This window comes from Ostrea edulis, chromosome 1 (genome assembly GCF_947568905.1).
Source record: "Ostrea edulis chromosome 1, xbOstEdul1.1, whole genome shotgun sequence".
NCBI classification, from domain to species: domain Eukaryota; kingdom Metazoa; phylum Mollusca; class Bivalvia; order Ostreida; family Ostreidae; genus Ostrea; species Ostrea edulis.
In genome coordinates this window covers 84,377,159-84,395,914 of record NC_079164.1, presented here as the reverse complement: position 1 = coordinate 84,395,914, position 18,756 = coordinate 84,377,159, and the positions used below count along the sequence as shown (strand labels likewise).

The following is an 18,756-nucleotide window of genomic DNA, read 5'->3' as shown; positions in this document are numbered from 1 at the left end:
CAGGAAAAGTTAGCTACTAGTAGCCAGCTACTTAATTAAAGTAAGAAAAGTTAGCTAATAGTAGCCAGCTACTTAAAGATATCTTTCTAGATTCAGTCAGGATTTCTACTTATGAATCTCGGACGGTCTGCTCTTCCCCAACATTGTCAAAGGGAGGAGATGGAGCCTTTCCTCGTGCCCTACTTTTACCCTTCCCAATTTTTGTAGACCTTCCTTTTGGAGATATGTCCGCGAGGGTGATAAGATATCCGTTTTGTCAGTCACGTGGCCGTTACAAGTCCGTTCGTCTAACGTTGAAAAAACGTTATAGCAGTTTCTCATGCGTCCCACGTTCGTTTAACCCTGTACTTGTCCTATGGTTTTTAATCGACCGTGGCCGAGTGGTTAGAGCATCGCGCTCAAAATCACGCGGCCTCTTACCTCTGTCGGCGCCGGTTCGAATCCCGCTCGCGCCGGTAAGTGAGAAAGTTTCCCAGTTTACTTTCGGAAGGTCGGTGGTCTTTTCCCAGTTACATTGTAACTTAGCTGCATTAATGTAGCCCTATCCAATTTTTTTTTATTCTGACGTTTTCGGGATAGGGCTACAATTCCATAGGATCTCCGTAATGGTGCAAAATAATTTTATGAATAACCGATAATAAACTCTGTGTATTAGTCCCAAATGTTGTTTACACCAAAAGGAGTACCAACTTTGTGCTCGGGCATGTCTAATAAAGGTGTTTTTCATTAAATATAATGTACAGCATGCAAAATTCTTCGTCTGCTCCGCCATGCTTGTTATCGCGAGATCTCGTAGGTGGATCTAATGAAAAACCTAAACATTGACAATCAGCGCGAATATGTAGTTACTCGAGCCACTTCGACAAAGAAAGAAAAATCATATTGTTGCAGAAAGAATTTACACTCTGCTGTTCGGTTTTTAACTTGATATTAAATTCAAACCTTTTCAATACCGACGAAATAGCTTTCGCCTCCATACTTGTCCATTGATGTAAATACTACCTTATATGGCATATGCAAATGACTTGACAATCGGAAGTTGAAACTTCAGTACATCAAACATGGCGCACAAATATGAATCGAGAAATTGGAATTTATCGAAATTGTTGAAAACGGTAGAATCGAGCCTCACAAATCTTAAGTTGCAGGTTGTAAATTTATATATTGACTAAGAAACATAGAATATCATTTTATTTACGTAAAGAAAGTCAGGAAATGTTTAGAATGAGCGCAAATGTTGCGGGAGTGAATCACTCCCGCATTTGCACCATTACGGAGATCCGAAGGAGTTGTAGCCCTCTCCCTAAAAAAAAAAAAAATCAGAGAGGGCTACATTATTGCAGCTAATTGTAACTGGGTTCTCTCTCCCACATATAAAAACTGGGCACCACCATATAACTGAAAAATTGTTGAGTGTGGCGGAAAACATCAAACAATAACCAACCTTAATCGACCGTTCATTCAAAGGCACTTGTTTCATACATGGGTCCCCCTCCTTAATAATACCACAAGGTACCTAACTAGATTTCGGACACCTCTCGCTTCAAGTCTCATTTTACGATTAGTTCGCTATTCATCTTCACTTTTATGATATAAGTCGCTTTGATAAACATTGTCCTTGCTGGTATATCGTTTTCAGCACCTTAAACGAAGCCCCACGTATGTAAACTACGTGTTTATTCATTTATGATTAATTACTGATAGCCAGCTACCAGATAAAGATTACTGGGTTTGAATATAATTATCTGCAGATTTATTTAAATGGCGGGAGTCGTATGAAATCCCAAACCTCATGCTCAATTTCCCCAGTTACTTAACTTTGCAATGCAAAATACGAATAAACTTTTCCAGCTGAGTGTTTACTTTGAAAATGATTCGGATTGAATTCAGACCTTCATTCATTTGATATCCCATCTATTTTCAGATATCATCTACTGAAACATTTTCATTCGAGATCCCCTGAAATTTCAACATCTGTGTGTATACCATAAGGAACCATAAGATATCTGACTAATTTACTACTATGTACAATCATGTGTATGATGAGGTTTTCAGATACATGTACCACGCTCAAGGAAATGAGCTAATTATACATTTTGATTCGAGATACCCTGATCACGCTTAAGGAAATGAGCTAATTACACACTTTATTTCGCGATACCCTGGGATTTCATTATTAAAGTACTCTACATTCATATTTGATATCTGACTAATTTACGACTATACATATGATGAGGAGTGATATTGGGTATCTTGATATACCATCAGTTTTCTGATATCACGCTTATCAAATACTTAATTACACTTGTTGAATGAAGGTACCCCAACATTTCCATTGTTCGTGAAAACCCTAAAGGAGCTGTGTATTTGTGAAAGGTGAAGATAACGAACAGTGATCAATCTCATAGCTCCTTTAAGCAATGGAAAATAGAAAGTTGGGCAAACACGGACCCATGGACACACCAGAGGTGGGATCAGGTGCCTAGGAGGAGTGAACATCCCCTGTCGACCGGTCACACCCGCCGTGAGCCCTATATTCTGATCAGGTAAACGGAATTATCCGTAGTCAAAATCAGTGTGCCAAGAACGGCCTAACAATCGGTATGAAACACGTCAGACAGCATTTGACCCAATGATAGGTTGTTATACATGACTGCATGTTGAAGCTAGCAGTCACTGATTGGTTGTATATTGTTAAAGTCCCGCTTGAGAATTTTTCACTTGTATGGAGACGTCACCAATGCCGGTAAAGGGTTGCAAAATTTAGGCCTATACTCGGCGCTTACGGCCTTTATCGTGACACACCTGCTGTGACTCGGGGCCTCGGTTTTTGCGGTCTTATCCGAAGGACCGTCCCAAGTCGTTTCTAACGACAAGCAAGGAGCACTGAGGACCTATTCTAATCCGGATCTCCACGGGACCAGTCGGTAAGGAAAATCATCAAAGGACTGATAGTACTCATAGAAAAGAAAAGATTTATACACATCAATTATGAATTCAATTCACATATATCAGTAACGAAAGAAACCAACACAAGAAATCTTTTGAGAAAGGACCATAAGGAAAAATGTTCAACACTAAAACTAGCACTTCCTCTATAATAACCGGGGAGGAATACCAAGAAAGTAGATCAGTGTCATCAAAGATTATGGTTTAGCTCACCTTAACTTTGACATTATGCATCAAATACTTAATACAGGAGTTTCATGATGGCCTCTTTGACGCTAACATTTAAAGACAAAACAGAATGAATATTTGGGTGAGGTAGGGGATCCATAGGGCTATCAATTCCTTGATTCAATTTGAGCCTGTAGGGGTATCGCTTGTTGGATTAAGGGCATCATCGCAAGTCACATCTGAAACGTACGCCCCTCTTCCCTTTTAAATTCAACATTTTTTCTATGAGTACTCTCAGTCCATTGATGATTTTTCGGGGGGGGGGGGGATTCACTATTATAGCCAGTCTTCCGGGGAAGTCTCACTATGTAACATCGATCCGCATTTCATAATCAAAATTAAGTAACAAATGTTTATTCATCAACAAATTTTATTAAATGATCTAACACAATTGAATATATATGTATATCCCTTTAGAGAGTTAAGGACACGCCCACCGCTTACCCTAGGAGATTCTTTAGTCACACGCTGATATTGGAAACAACATGTCAACAATAAACTGTTGAAGCTAACATGTGAAAGGATTATGCGCTGGAATCTGGATGAAAACATTTAGATGGAAACTCACGAAAACAGTACGTGTTCTCTTTAAATCGGAGACACAATTGCACAAGCAAGGAAATGGTGCTAATAATGACATGAAGTGAAAAATGAAATTTCGTGAAAGTCAAGAGAGGATTTGTATATGGAACTTAAAATGATTTAAACGATAACTTGTGGAAATGGGTGAGCAAATCTGTTTGCCGATGGCACGATCTTCAAGGTCATGTTCAGACAGCCGAACAATGGTTGCGATTTGGATGCATAACTAAAGATCTTCAGCACGATGGTGTAGCTTCCCTGAAAGTGAAAACATCACAATTAACTCCTAGACGTAATGAAATTATCAGTAATCAACTCCTATAGACGTAATGAAATTATCATTAATTAACTCCAAGAGGTAATGAAATTATCATTAATTAACTCCAAGACGTAATGAAATTATCATTAATTGACTCCTATAGACGTAATGAAATTATTAATTAACTCCTAGAGGTAATGAAATTATCATTAATTAACTCCAAGACGTAATGAAATTATCATTAATTAACTCCTATAGACGTAATGAAATTATTGATTAACTCTTAGAGGTAATGAAATTATCATTAATTAACTCCAAGAGGTGATGAAATTATCATTAATTAACTCCTATAGACGTAATGAAATTATCATTAATTAACTCCAAGACGTAATGAAATTATCATTAATTAACTCCTATAGACGTAATGAAATTATTAATTAACTCTTAGAGGTAATGAAATTATCATTAATTAACTCCAAGAGGTGATGAAATTATCATTAATTAACTCCTATAGACGTAATGAAATTATCATTAATTAACTCCTAGATGTAATGAAATTATCATTAATTAACCCTAGACCTAATGAAATTATCATTAATTGCACGTTAAATCACGAGAAAGGAAGACTGAGTCTTACCATTGGTAGTTTGGACAGATCTGAGTAAGTGAAGCTAGTCTTGTGAGATTCTGCAAGTAAACATATATGTTACAACAAGAACATATGAATTAAATCTACTACTAGATAGAGAGTCAGTTGTGTTATAAATTTGGAGTTATAAATCGCGGTACATACCTCCTTTCTTCATTGGACAATGGAAGAGGGGAAGCTGTTTGGCAAGATCCTGACAGGCGATATCTTGGTCCACTGAAAAAATGGGGTCAGGACTGTCTTCCATGTACACATCTATATGAGCCTTACCCTTGTCAAAGTCAATAGCTGTCGGCGAAGAAAAAGGAATATTTTAATGAATCCCAGGGTTTTCAGTGAAAGAGAATTTTGTGATATTAATTGTCATCTAAAGGAACTTACGATTCGTAATGTCTAAGGAAATAAACACAGATTTCTGTGGGTCGATGATTCGGGGTTTCCATGTCACGATTAAATGTGAACCCGCCGGTCCTGAAAATATAATTTCGCTAAGTGTGCAAGTTCCCTACCATTTAAAACGGATTTTCTTCAACAAACATATCAATTTGTAAAGATGTAGATTTATCATTTATAACACAAACCTTTAAACACAAAATTGATATACATTGTCAAATTCAATCCATTTATCAAATGTGTATAAACGTACCACAATTAATGGCTTTTCCGGTGTCGTCGTCTTTAAGCCATTGGATTCCTGACAAGGGGAGCATGTTTTTAACCTTCCTTATTTTGGCAGCATTGGACAGCATGGTCAGCATGGAAGAAGCAGAGAACCCACGGGAGCCAGCCTCCTCTGGGACTTCAGATTCCTCAACATCATTCTGTCCCTCACCTTCTCTTCCCCCAAATCGAATAATTTCTCTGACATTGATCTGTTTGTCCACTACGGCGTATTTAGCAAATTTCTGTCCCTCCCATTGTTCTTGAGAGTAGGAGAGGGAGACAAAAAGCAGAATGGCAGCTAGCACTTGTACGGCCAGACCTTTCATAGTCACGGGCTGTGAATAAGAAATATTAATTTCCGTGATTAGATTATGATTAGTTTATTGAACTGAACGTTAGTTGTGCAAAATGGCATATACAAATATATATAAGAACCCATTTTAATCTTCCGTGTATTTGATCATGTGCGCAAAACGTGATTATCAAAGTCAGTCACGGCCAAGTGGACGGGATGAAAAAAGGACATTTTTAAAAGTAGACATTTCTACGTAGGGGCGATATTTGATCAATAATTTACATGTATTTATTATATTCATTGACCGTGACAGCAAATCTTAGGTTCCATGTAGTTGCAATATTCACATTTAATATTGCATTAATATTCAACCATGCATTGACTTGCAATAGAATTATGCAACTATTGAATCCTTCCCCTCTCCTGAAAATGTATGGTTAACAGATCTCCAATCGGGAACAAAATATTGGCTTTAACTGTAAAACTATTTAAATATTGCACTAATATATTTATCATCAAAAGAGCAAGACAGACATTCGTATTGATCTTCGAGGCCAAGGATCAATGTTTAAGGAGGGTTAGAATTCAGCAATTTGGCCCTTATGGAAAATCTGTTTGATAAAAAGTTTAAACGAGCCATGTTTGTAAAACATAATTCCCCCGCCCCTAAATCGATATCCCTTTTTAAAAGAAAGAAATGTTGACATTTTGACCCGGAAACTAATATACAGTGTAGTAATAATCATCAATGCGCCTATGAAGTTTAGTGCCTGCAGTATTGATTGTACATTTAGTAAAACATTCTTTACGGGGCGCCAAATTAACATACAATGTAAACTCAAATAATTGAAAACATCTTTAATTGTTTGAGGATATTATCAATTCAATTATTGCTCTCATTAATTCAATTCAAATGATGAGCTCATCAATGTGGTAGAATTGTTGCTCTCATTAATTCAAATGATGAGCGCATCAATGTGGTAGAATTGTTGCTCGCAAAACCTAATTTGGAGCTCGGTATAAATATAATGATCTTTTTAAATCAACTGAAGATACCTTTGTATTATTTACAACGATTGTGCAGAAGGAATTAATGCGCGCGTCAACTCTTTTCACGATAGCAGCAGTTTAAAAAAAGATGACGAATTCAGTTGTGGATATGTTGAATTGAATAAACATTCTTATCTCCAATTAGATAGTTGCTTTCTCTAGAAGATTAGCATGCGCATCAATTGAATTGATGATACCGTGCAGTCAATGGAAGGGAGCAATAATTCAATTATTGTGCACCTTAATTGAATTGATGCGCGCTGTAATTCAATTGAAGAGAGCAATAATTCAATTCTCTCTTTAATTGAATAGTAGCGTGCATCAATTCAATGGTTGATATCATCAATTCATTTGAAGATAGCAACAATTCAATTGAAGTGGGCATCAATTCAGCAGAATAAAGCATCAATTCAGCAGAATAATTAAAGCTACAATGTAATTCCAAGTCAATTAATGTGCGCAATGATTCAAAATGGAAGATATCATTCGTCATTTTAAGATATTTTTAATTAAATTGTTGTGTGCATCAAATGAATTGATAACGCATTGAAATGATTATAAATATCTTCAATCGAAGTTTATGCTAACTTAGCGCCCCATAGGCGTGATAAGGCTATAAACGCAACCCAAACTTCAGGCATTTAGAAGCGAAAATCGCGGGTCTATCAGATATGGCCTTAAAAACGGAGGTCCCGTATCTCGACAAGGCGTTGGCACGTTAAAGAACTCTCACTGCCACAGCCCTGAGTGCTGAGCATAGGTCTACATTTGTGGTACTTCACCTACAGCTGGTGACGTCTCAATATTTAAGTGAAAAATTCTTGATGGGATGTAAAACAACCAGCCAACGTTCGCAAGATTCAGACAATTTAATATCAACATCTGCGCGGTGTACTATATAGCTAATGCCGTGAAAAGTGACAAAAGGTAATGTGGTCATTTGCCAAAAAATAAATTTTTCAATGAGTGCAGTAAAAATCACGCAATGACCACAGGTCACATGACAAAAAAAAATCTAGTTTTATTTGGCCATGATACAAGTAAATCATCCATGCTTTAAAAGGAAGTAAGAAATTATGACGATGTAAAGTACTTCCTTAATTCCTACATAAAATAAAACTGTGTTCATTTTTTATCACTAAGAAAAATTAATTCGAGTTTCTGGGGTCTGATTCGCGGGGGGAAAACCCGATAGGCCTCTACAGTACACGCCTTTTGGAAGGGATATCCCTTCTTTTACATAAACTTGAATCCCCCTTACTCAAGAATGCTTTTCGTAAAGTGGTTGGTTCGAAACTTGAGAAGAATTGGAGAATGTGAAAAGTTTACGGACGAAAAACAGACCATCAGAATAAAAATGGGTGATCACAAACTGTAGACATCTTCAGATTACCCCGCCTTAACAGACGAATCGCGTGTCAATTAAGTTATACATGTAATGTTTCCTGATTGAGAGTGCAGAAGGAAAACCGTCCTCGTTTTTAACAGGAATAAACTTGTTCCTTAACACAATCGTTTGACAGTGAATTGTAAATCAATTTGCAAGCAATCATTCACAAAGATAAAGTCTTTCTTTCAAGCTATTTGAGAGGAAATATTCCTTACCTTTACTTCCAAACGCGGAAAATGGGGAACTTTCTTGTATTAAAACACAGGAAGAATTTTAAACTTCCGGGATGAACTCTGGGGGATTTCCCCTCACATGGGTATTTAAATGTCGGTCTATTAAAAAAAAAAAGTCAAATGTCGATGAATCGAACAACGTTATCAAGGTACACGGTGCATCATTTGAAGGGAATCGTGTCATACTGTTTATTTATCACTAATTCCTATTTCGGACAAAAAATAAATGACTGCAACAGATTTTTGTAGTACAAGTTCTGTATTACTTTACAAACTTACAATGTTTATTATGTTTTTAAGGGGGTACTATTTGTGGTTGATTTTTTTTTTATACTTGTTGATTTTTTAGGGATTTTTTTTTTTTTTTTTGGTAAACAATATACTGCGGTGATAATTATGAATTGATGACGCGACGAAAATTTTCATACCGCTTTACTCATTGTGGCAGACCACGTGATACACGAGTGATTAGTACCACGCTAAAATGGTGGGCAAGAAGTACGCTTCGAGGGAATTTTGAACAAAAAGTTATACATTTTCCTACTTTTTACAGTTTTAACATCGCCAAATTATAATAATTTTTATTCTATATTATTATACGTTAGTATTTCCACGTATCGAGCTATGGAGCGTATTTATAAATGTATTTACATGTAATGAAGATCATTCATACCCAATCTCTGGACTCAGTCAACGTCGTTCGGCTTTGTTTCCATGGAGCAAATCTACTATATTTTTAAAATTAATAATATTCCAGGTGTATAACATGTACAAAGGACCTCTACTGTTTGGTGCGGATATACTTTAGCATATATATATAATTGTATATGTCTCGGATTCTAGTGGATTATGTGTAAATACTCGAAAAGTTGCGTCATTAAAATTGATCATTAACGATATACATAATAGGATCTACGATCCAAATAAACAAAACCCATGTGAATTAGTAAGATATTAGGGCCAATGTAACCTGCCATTAGGTAAGATGCTGTCTGACACGTTTCATACCAATCGAGACCGTTCGTTACACAATAATTTTGATTACGAATTACTCCGTCTATCCGATTGTTATATAGGGTCGTGATTGCCCTATTTTTGATATTGTATTCTTCATAGGAGTTGAGATTAATCACTGTTCGTTCATCGTTCAAAGAGATTATACAGTCAAGATTTATTCTTCAGAGGCACAAGTAAATTGACAATGTACTTGAATTCGAGCGTGGAATTATGCCAAGAAGGACATAATTTCCAAAATGACAAGAAACTGAGGAAAACACACAACATGAAACATATAGTCAGTTATTAAGTTTGAAGGTATATCGTAAACATGGCGATGCACAGACAAGTTTTTTTTTTAAACTTCATTCAAAGCAATTTATTTATTAATCCATTAGCATCAAACTAAATACTTGAAATACTTTTTTGCAAAAAGATTTTGAATACCCCTACCATTTCACATTTTTCGTCAGCAAAAACAGTGTAGGCCGTTTCGAAAACTACCATGACGTCAAAGTGACATGTAGGAAAACGATCGGCTGTACATTTCTGAGCCGTAATAAAATAAAGTTCTTGTTTTCGTGTAAACATTCTTGGTCTCGTAATGTTGTTTCGAAATATAAAAGCCGAGACATCAAATCAATTATAGCTCTCATCAATTGAACTCATTGATGAGAGCATATTATACAATTATGGACTGTTTAGGAGGGAAACATCAACAATTATCAGGTCTTAGTAGAGTTATCACCCGAGGGCGCCAATGCGCCCGTGGGTGATAACCGTACTCAGACATGATAATTTGTATTCTTATATGATTGAATAATTCCTAGCTCTCTAATTGGCTGAGATCCAACAATGTAGAAATCATACTACGTTATGTTTACCTGCATGTGACCTTCCAGGTGAACATTAGGAATTATTTTTTCCACATAGGACCAAAAATAGGTCTTGAGCGATCGATTATACTTATTTTTGCCGTCCAATGAAATTCCGCGTTTCTCACTGGGTTCGGCTAAAAAACTTACAATTAAAGCAAAGAACAATCTTGAAGGGTTTTTTAATCATATAATAATATACAATTATTGCTGTTTTTGAGGTCAATACGATGATTTAGACCTGAGGAGTACAATATTCACCGAGCCCGAAGAGCGAGGTGAATATTGTACTCCTCAGGTGTCTAAATCATCGTATTGACCTCAAAAAACAGCAATAATTGTATAATGTCTCCCTGATAAACAGTCCATAATAGTTTTAAATCCTGAAGAATCTGAACGTTAAAAAAACTATCACATTTATTGACTTGTACCATACTTCTTTTTTTATTTAAAACGTCAACAAATTCGCAACAACTTTCTCTGCAGACAATTCTTATAACTTTTCAATTTTCAAGTGGTGAAACCAATGCTACCCTCAACTACATGCACTATTTTGTTTTACATTCAATGTGATTGTCATACATTTATTAGATGCAAAGCAAAACACTGAGATTAGAGAAAGTTAAACGAGAGAAAGCTTTCAATTGTTATGTCACAGTAGAATGATGCAAAAAACAACGTCAAACGTACACATTTCGTAACGTATTTCAAAACAAAAATGCAAAATTGCATTCGAATTGGAATATTTTTCTTCTCAATTGTTATTTGTGATCGTTACTGTTAACACTAAAGTTATCGCTTTCTCCCTTGTGCCATTAATTCATCTTCTAGAGGGAAACAACACAGTTGTCACCCTGCGCGTGAGGGAGACATCACGAATTGTCTCCCTCCATATGACCAGCCCTCGACCAATGAAATTGACTGTATTATTCTGAAGGATAATAAACTTGTTTGATGTGCGCATTACTTCATTTGACGAGAACAATAATTGATTTCAAGCGCTTTATTCAACTGACGAGAGCATGCGCACATCAATGTGGCGGGATTATTGTTCGCAAAATCTAATTTGGAGATCGGTATAAATGATTTGATGATCTCTTCAATTCAATTGAAGATATCTTTAATTATTTACAATGCTTTTGTATAAGGAATTAATGCGCGCATAAATTCTTTTAAAGAGAGCCACAACTCAATTTTTGATATCATAAATTCATTTAAAGAAAACAATTCAATTATATCAATTCTGTAGAATAATTAATGCTATCATCAATTCAATTAATGCAAATGATAATTCAGAATTGAAGATATCATTAATTATTTGAAGAGATCTTTAATTGAATTGTTGCTCACATCAAATGAATTAATGATATATTTAATGATTAAATATATCTTCAATTATTTGAGTTAATGTTAATTTGGTGCTCCATAGGACAGGTGGTGCTAAAATAAACCCAGATAGAACTAGTTTGCAACAAATATGTATTCTTTTTCTATGATGAAAGGAATGTCATTTTCCAAAAAAAAAGAAAAAAAAAAAAGAACAGATTCAATGAATGTAAATATTTGACTTTATTCATATTTCCCCCATCTGTTTCCATACGTCTCTAGAAAAAACATATTGCATCATTACTTATGCTTCAATAAGCTTACATTAAAATCATGGTAGATTCGTGTAATCAGAAATAGTAAATTAAAACAGAGGGTTTGTAAAAACATCAATTAAGTTTGTAATTAGTACGTTGACATGCAATATACTTTATTAGCATTAACGAGGATTCAAAACCTAAATTGCCATTAGTCAGTTTACATATCTATACACACCTCCTATTAGAGGGATCGGCATAATATGTAAAATATGTCTGTCTTTCAGAATTTCATATATGATTAGCCTGCTTCCCGAGGCCTCCCAATTCTGAGTTTTAGGGGGCCCAAAAAGGCTGTCATCATGTACAGTCCTTTGAGCATAGCTTTAGGTAACCTTGTCAACAATACACACACAAATACATGCATCTAAATAAACAGGACTCCATGTTGGAGAGGATAAAGGGGAGGAATATGTCTGAATACGAGTTACTTACTTGTTGGCTTCACTTTCCTGAATTTCATAAGATTGTAATACATTGAAATAATATATTGTCAAGAATATTTACATCCAACATTAACACATTCACATAAAAATTCTTTGATGGTTCAGACGATATGTAAAAGGAAATGATATCACAGAAAAAGTCTGCTGCAAGTTCTGATAGCCTGATTAAAATTCATATAGGCATCATAAATCAAATAACACCGTTCTATCATATTGATGGGATCCTAATGTTATTCATACATACAGTAAGGCAATCAAACTCTGAACAAAAATCTAAACAAGAAAGCATCAACATAATTATCAATTATATTACAGCGGTCAGATAGGTTCGAACACTGGTGGAGATTCAGGTAGCCCGGGTTCGAATCCTGGTCTGGTCCGATGCTTTTTTCCCCATCCTTTTACAATGTTGTCTGACTCTATCTAACACATTTTAGAAAATTATCTTTGCATACAACGATTTGGTCCAAATTAACAGTCTCTTTGATTCAACAATATGAGTGGTCAAAATAAATACATATTTCACTTTATCACATCTTCTGCAAAAGGTTTGATGCATGTCCTAGCTAGTACTAAATGTCAAATTTCTGACCAAATGAACTTCTTCCAGTTTTAATGAAATTAGAACTGGAAACCTAGAATATCCACATCAAAATTTAAAATGATTACATACAAATTAATTTATATGTTTTTATACAATACAGTACAAATACTACAAGTATTTTGTAACTTTTGTCTCCCTCTTCATAAAAAGGATGCCAACTCATGCACAATTTTTTATCAAATACTATATTATACAATATACATTACTACTGAGGTAGATGCTATAAGGGGACTGTCTATTGGAACAAACTTTAAGGTGGCTCACTACACCCCGAAATAGTTTCTCAAATCAGTACGAATTGATTTAATCATAAAAGATATAATGACATGTAATAAGTTTATATGCCAAAAAGGCAGAAAATATGCAAATTTGGATAAAAACATGATTTTCAAAAAAATCATTTCTGAATCAACACATATGAACAAAAGACTCTGGCGGGTTTGAACTCGAGATCTGTGGTTCACCAGCCCAATGCTTTAACCACTGAGCTACGATGATAGACAAACAAATCGATCGATACAATAATTTCACAAAACATTTCACTCGCCATCTTGTGTCGTGGTGTCATAAAGCATATAAACTTTAGTGTAGTGAGCTACCTTAACATGAGCTGACTTCATAAGAAAGGAATTGCAAGGGTCAACAAAAATTAATGACCGTAATGAATCTCTCATTTTTACCTCACAGTGTTGCAGATAGAAGTAGTAGAAAACATCAAAGGAAATCAAATTTCCAGTATATGTTGATCTCCTATATTGTGACCTCACCCTAACCCCAAGGGGTCACGATATAAACAAACTTGAATTGGAACTACCTGTAGATGCTTTATACACATCAATATGACTAATCATGGCCTTGCTGGTCTTGAGAAGATTTTAAAATTGTTCCCTAAATATTACCATATAAAACTTTGATCCCATATTGTGGCCCCACCCTAACTCTGCAGGGGGTTATGATTTAAACAAACTTAAATCTGCACTACCTGTGGATGCTTGTAGGACTAATCATGGCTGTTGCTGAGATGAAGATCTTGAAAGATGTTTCCCTATACTGTGTATATTCTTATGTAACACTTTGAACCCCTAATGTGGCCCCACTCTACCCCCAGATGCCACAATTTGAACAAACTTGAATCTGCACTACCTGGAGAGGCTTGCATATCTTAAAATATTACTCATCATAGCCCCATTCTTCTTGAGGTTTTTCCTTTACATCCCAATGTAAAACTTTTGATTCCCCTACACAGGATGTGCCGGAACGACCAATTAGACTTGACGTTTATACACCTGAGTCACGTGATAGTAAGCAATTGTGGGGCAAAGTTGGCATCGATACAACTGGTGTTTCGTTAGCAGACGTTCCATAGAGAGCTATGCGCAGTCCCTCAATGACGATCCAAGTCACTATTGGTACTCAATACCTGGGTGTAAATTAGATGGAAGGAAAAAGGCGCATTTAGACGCGTATCATTGGATGGAAGGTATGAAGTTTTACCGATATCCTCAAGATATTCCCTAGATTTGTTTTCCTCGCCAACTCCCATGATTTAATCAAATGCGTTTTCCCATAAATGGTTGTAGGGATTCCTTTCTTTGAAAAATAGCATTTTAATACAGTAATTTGACAGCAGTTGAAGTATTCCATGCTTGTTTAATTAGTTGTTATTGTAATCCGGAAGAGACATGCCTTACAAATTACGTTCAACGCGTGATAAAAGTCAGAGTGGATCCGTATCTCGAAAGTACCGTATTGGGTCTTTACCCCCCCCCCCCCCCCCCCCCCCCCAAAGGGGCAATGAATTTAAGAAACTTGAATCTATTCATGTCAGAAAACTTTCATGTAAATTTCAATTTTTCTGGTCCAGTGGTTCTTGAGACTAAAGTTTTAAATGACCCCACCTTATTTTTGCCTTTTCTTGATTATTTTCCATTTCAAGGGGGAATGACTCTTCATTGATCAAACTTGAATTCCCTTTACCCATGGCTCATTTGTACCAAGTTTGATTGAAATTGGCCCAGAGGTTCTGAAGAAGATGAAAAATGTGAAAAGACAACGACGACAACAACAGATGCAAGACAAATTTCAACCAGAAAAGCTCACTTAGGGGAGCTAAAAACTGCCCATTCCTGGAGTCTGGTCTTTGTGTTTGAAGATCTTACAATCCTTATGAATATAATTGCTTATTTTACACCATTTCTGTCCTCAAAATACAAATAAACACCACACATTCCACAGTGACACCCTGACAAATTCAGGAAGATTATAAGTCTGCCTACAGAATAATCACGACATACAGCCTTGTATTTTGTTCTCATCCATTTTGTTATCACAGCGTGTGTACACATATATTAACATATCTAAACTAATGAGGATAATTAAAGCTTAGGCACAATTTGATATCACTCTGTTTATATGTGTGTGGTAAGATGACGGGAGATAAACACTGGAGTCAAAGGAGCAAAAATATAAATCCCACTAAAAATAGGTACTGACACACAAACAGGTCACTGATTATTTACAGCAAAGTTTACATCGCTAGTTTTGTTATTCTAGTACATATACTGCAATAATGCTGAATAAGGTATATAAAGGTATGTGTATCATACTCATATACATGGCACTTAAGAAATAATAATGACCATCAGGTGATAACATGCAATGAGCAATGGCTGAAACATAAAAATGCCACCAAACAGTGAATATCCTTGATTTAATGTGCTACTGGATGAAACTGGGTTCCATGAGTTGATGTCTAATCTGGTAGCCTGCCCATTTTTGACAACAAAACTTCTTTCGGTGCTGTTTATTCCATTGTACACCTATTAGAAGATATTGATAGTCAATAAAATTAAAACCTTATATATAGCTGACAAAAATATTTAATTCACTGATAAAAACAATACACAAAATCTTTGAAATTTAAAATAACCAGTATATTCCATTGTTACCTGACTTTTTGTTTCCTTGTTACCTGGAGGTTTATTTCCTTGTTACCTGGCTGTTTATTTCCTTGTTACCTCGCTGTTATTTCATTGTTACCTGGCTGTTTATTTCCTTGTTACCTGGCTGTTATTTCCTTGTTACCTGGCTGTTTATTTCCTTGTTACCTGGCTGTTATTTCATTGTTACCTGGCTGTTTATTTCCTTGTTACCTGACTGTTTATTTCCTTGTTACCTGACTGTTTATTTCCTTGTTACCTGACTGTTTATTTCCTTGTTACCTAGCTGTTTATTTCATTGTTACCTGACTGTTATTTCATTGTTACCTGACTGTTATTTCATTGTTACCTGACTGTTATTTCATTGTTATCTGGCTGTTCATTTCATTGTTATCTGGCTGTTTATTTCATTGTTATCTGGCTGTTTGTTTCATTGTTACCTGGATGTTTATTTCCTTGTTACCTGACTGTTATTTCCTTGTTACCTGACTGTTATTTCATTGTTACCTGGATGTTATTTCATTGTTACCTGACTGTTATTTCATTGTTACCTGGATGTTTATATCATTGTTACCTGGTTATTTCTTTCATTGTTACCTGGCTGTTTATATCCTTGTTACCTGATTGTTATTTCATTGTTACCTGGCTGTTTATTTCATTGTTACCTGACTGTTTATTTCCTTGTTACCTGGCTGTTTATTTCATTGTTATCTGACTGTTTATTTCCTTGTTACCTAGCTGTTTATTTCATTGTTACCTGACTGTTATTTCATTGTTACCTGACTGTTATTTCATTGTTACCTGACTGTTATTTCATTGTTATCTGGCTGTTCATTTCATTGTTATCTGGCTGTTTATTTCATTGTTATCTGGCTGTTTGTTTCATTGTTACCTGGATGTTTATTTCCTTGTTACCTGACTGTTATTTCCTTGTTACCTGACTGTTATTTCATTGTTACCTGACTGTTATTTCATTGTTACCTGGATGTTTATATCATTGTTACCTGGTTATTTCTTTCATTGTTACCTGGCTGTTTATATCCTTGTTACCTGATTGTTATTTCATTGTTACCTGGCTGTTCATTTCATTGTTACCTGGTTGTTATTTCATTGTTACCTGGTTGTTTATTTCATTGTTACCTGGCTGTTTATTTCCTTGTTACCTGACTGTTTATTTCCTTGTTACCTGGCTGTTTATTTCATTGTTATCTGGCTGTTTATTTCATTGTTATCTGACTGTTTATTTCCTTGTTACCTAGCTGTTTATTTCATTGTTACCTGACTGTTATTTCATTGTTACCTGGCTGTTTATTTCATTGTTACCTGGATGTTTGTTTCATTGTTACCTGATTATTATTTCATTGTTACCTGACTGTTATTTCATTGTTACCTGACTGTTATTTCATTGTTACCTGACTGTTATTTCCTTGTTACCTGGCTGTTTTTTTCATTGTTACCTGGTTGTTTATTTCATTGTTACCTGACTGTTATTCCCTTGTTACCTGACTGTTTATTTTATTGTTACCTGACTGTTTATTTCATTGTTACCTGGCTGTTTATTTCATTGTTACCTGACTGTTTATTTCCTTGTTACCTGACTGTTTATTTCATTGATACCTGGCTGTTTATTTCCTTGTTAACTGACTGTTATTTCATTGTTACCTGACTGTTAGTTCATTGTTACCTGACTGTTACTTCATTGTTACCTGACTGTTATTTCCTTGTTACCTGATTTTTGGTTTCATTGTTACCTGACTGTTTATTTAATTGTTACCTGACTGTTTATTTAATTGTTACCTGACTGTTATTTCATTGTTACCTGACTGTTATTTCATTGTTATCTGGCTGTTTATTTCATTGATACCTGGCTGTTTATTTCCTTGTTAACTGATTGTTTGTTTCCTTGTTATCTGGCTGTTTATTTCATTGTTATCTGGCTGTTTATTTCCTTGTTAACTTACTGTTATTTCCTTGTTAACTGATTGTTATTTCATTGATACCTGGCTGTTTATTTCATTGATTCCTGGCTGTTTATTTCATTGTTACCTGACTGTTATTTCCTTGTTACCTGGCTGTTTATTTCATTGATACCTGGCTGTTTATTTCATTGTTACCTGACTGTTATTTCACTGTTACCTGGTTGTTTATTTCCTTGTTACCTGGCTGTTTATTTCCTTGTTACCTGGCTGTTTATTTCATTGTTATCTGGCTGTTTATTTCCTTGTTACCTGGCTGTTTATTTCATTGTTATCTGACTGTTTATTTCCTTGTTACCTGGCTTTTGGTTCCATTGCTACCTGACTTTTTGTTTTATTGTTACCTAGCTTTTTGTTTCATTGTTACCTGGATGGTGTAGGTTCCAGGGAGAAGTATCCTCCAGTACTCCCCATTCTTTGAGGAACGGAAGTACACCAGTTCACGACCTTTGATTTTCAATGTTGCTGCTGGAACAATTTTCCCCTCTTCATCATATATAATGCCTTTAACACCTAAAAGAATGGGAAGAAAACTTGTTACTTAATTACGCCAAAATTCAAAATGGCAACTAATGTGAGCTAAAACACAACATGAAACCCCCACCTTTATACATATTTTGAAAAAAATACGAAAATTAAAATTTTTGTGATGCTATATTAATATTTGCTTACTTTTGTTTGATTACTTTTTTTAATAAGTAGTCTGTGATTTTAATGCCCAAGGACAACAAGAAGCTTATTTGCATTAAGATTTATATATTTACAAGTGTCTTCTACAATTACCTATCAATCAGGTATTGGTTGTCCCGAATATGATTCATAAAACAAGACATGTTTGTTAACTTTGTGGGACATGAATGTTCCCAAACATGGTCAGTTCTATAGTTGCAGGATTGTTCTTCACATAAGACATTGATCTCAACTTAAAGGGACTGGTTCACATTTTTTCGAAAGAAATGTTTTAATTTTTGATGTTAAG

At 35.3% G+C, this 18,756-nt stretch overlaps 2 protein-coding genes across 5 annotated transcripts in view; both read right to left on the bottom strand.

Annotated features, from left to right (window-relative positions):
- Nucleotides 1-3,529: 3,529 nt before the first annotated feature.
- LOC125677955 (uncharacterized) lies at nt 3,530-8,597 on the bottom strand. Of its 2 annotated transcripts, none has more exons than XM_048916072.2 (6): nt 8,281-8,597; nt 5,314-5,665; nt 5,049-5,138; nt 4,812-4,955; nt 4,656-4,705; nt 3,530-4,017 (listed from the first exon to the last, which is right to left on the bottom strand). In XM_048916072.2, the coding sequence occupies exons 2-6, from the start codon at nt 5,654-5,656 to the stop codon at nt 3,880-3,882; spliced, it is 765 nt and encodes a 254-aa protein (XP_048772029.2). In that variant the 5' UTR covers nt 5,657-5,665; nt 8,281-8,597; the 3' UTR covers nt 3,530-3,879. The 2 variants fall into 2 exon arrangements, with proteins under 2 accessions (XP_048772029.2, XP_056019647.1); XM_056163672.1 differs by having other exon boundaries at nt 8,020-8,284.
- A 6,800-nt stretch (nt 8,598-15,397) lies between these two features.
- The window catches only part of LOC125677944 (carboxypeptidase D-like), a 38,491-nt gene continuing 35,132 nt past the window's right edge, over nt 15,398-18,756 (bottom strand). For all 3 annotated transcript variants that reach the window (XM_048916055.2, XM_056163662.1, XM_048916063.2), the window contains 2 exons: nt 18,145-18,290; nt 15,398-15,681 (listed from right to left, as the gene is read on the bottom strand). In XM_048916055.2, the coding sequence (XP_048772012.1) occupies nt 15,484-15,681; nt 18,145-18,290 (344 nt within the window). In that variant the 3' untranslated portion in view covers nt 15,398-15,483. The remainder of the gene's footprint in view (nt 15,682-18,144; nt 18,291-18,756) is intronic.

What these genes read in the sequence shown, in the direction of transcription:
- LOC125677955 (XM_056163672.1), bottom strand. An exon ending in CGGAAAAGCCATTAATTGTG is followed by an intron (nt 5,139 to 5,313) that starts GTACGTTTATAC and finishes TTATATTTTCAG; the next exon opens with GACCGGCGGGTTCACATTTA. An exon ending in ATCTGTCCAAACTACCAATG is followed by an intron (nt 4,018 to 4,655) that starts GTAAGACTCAGT and finishes TTTCACTTTCAG; the next exon opens with GGAAGCTACACCATCGTGCT.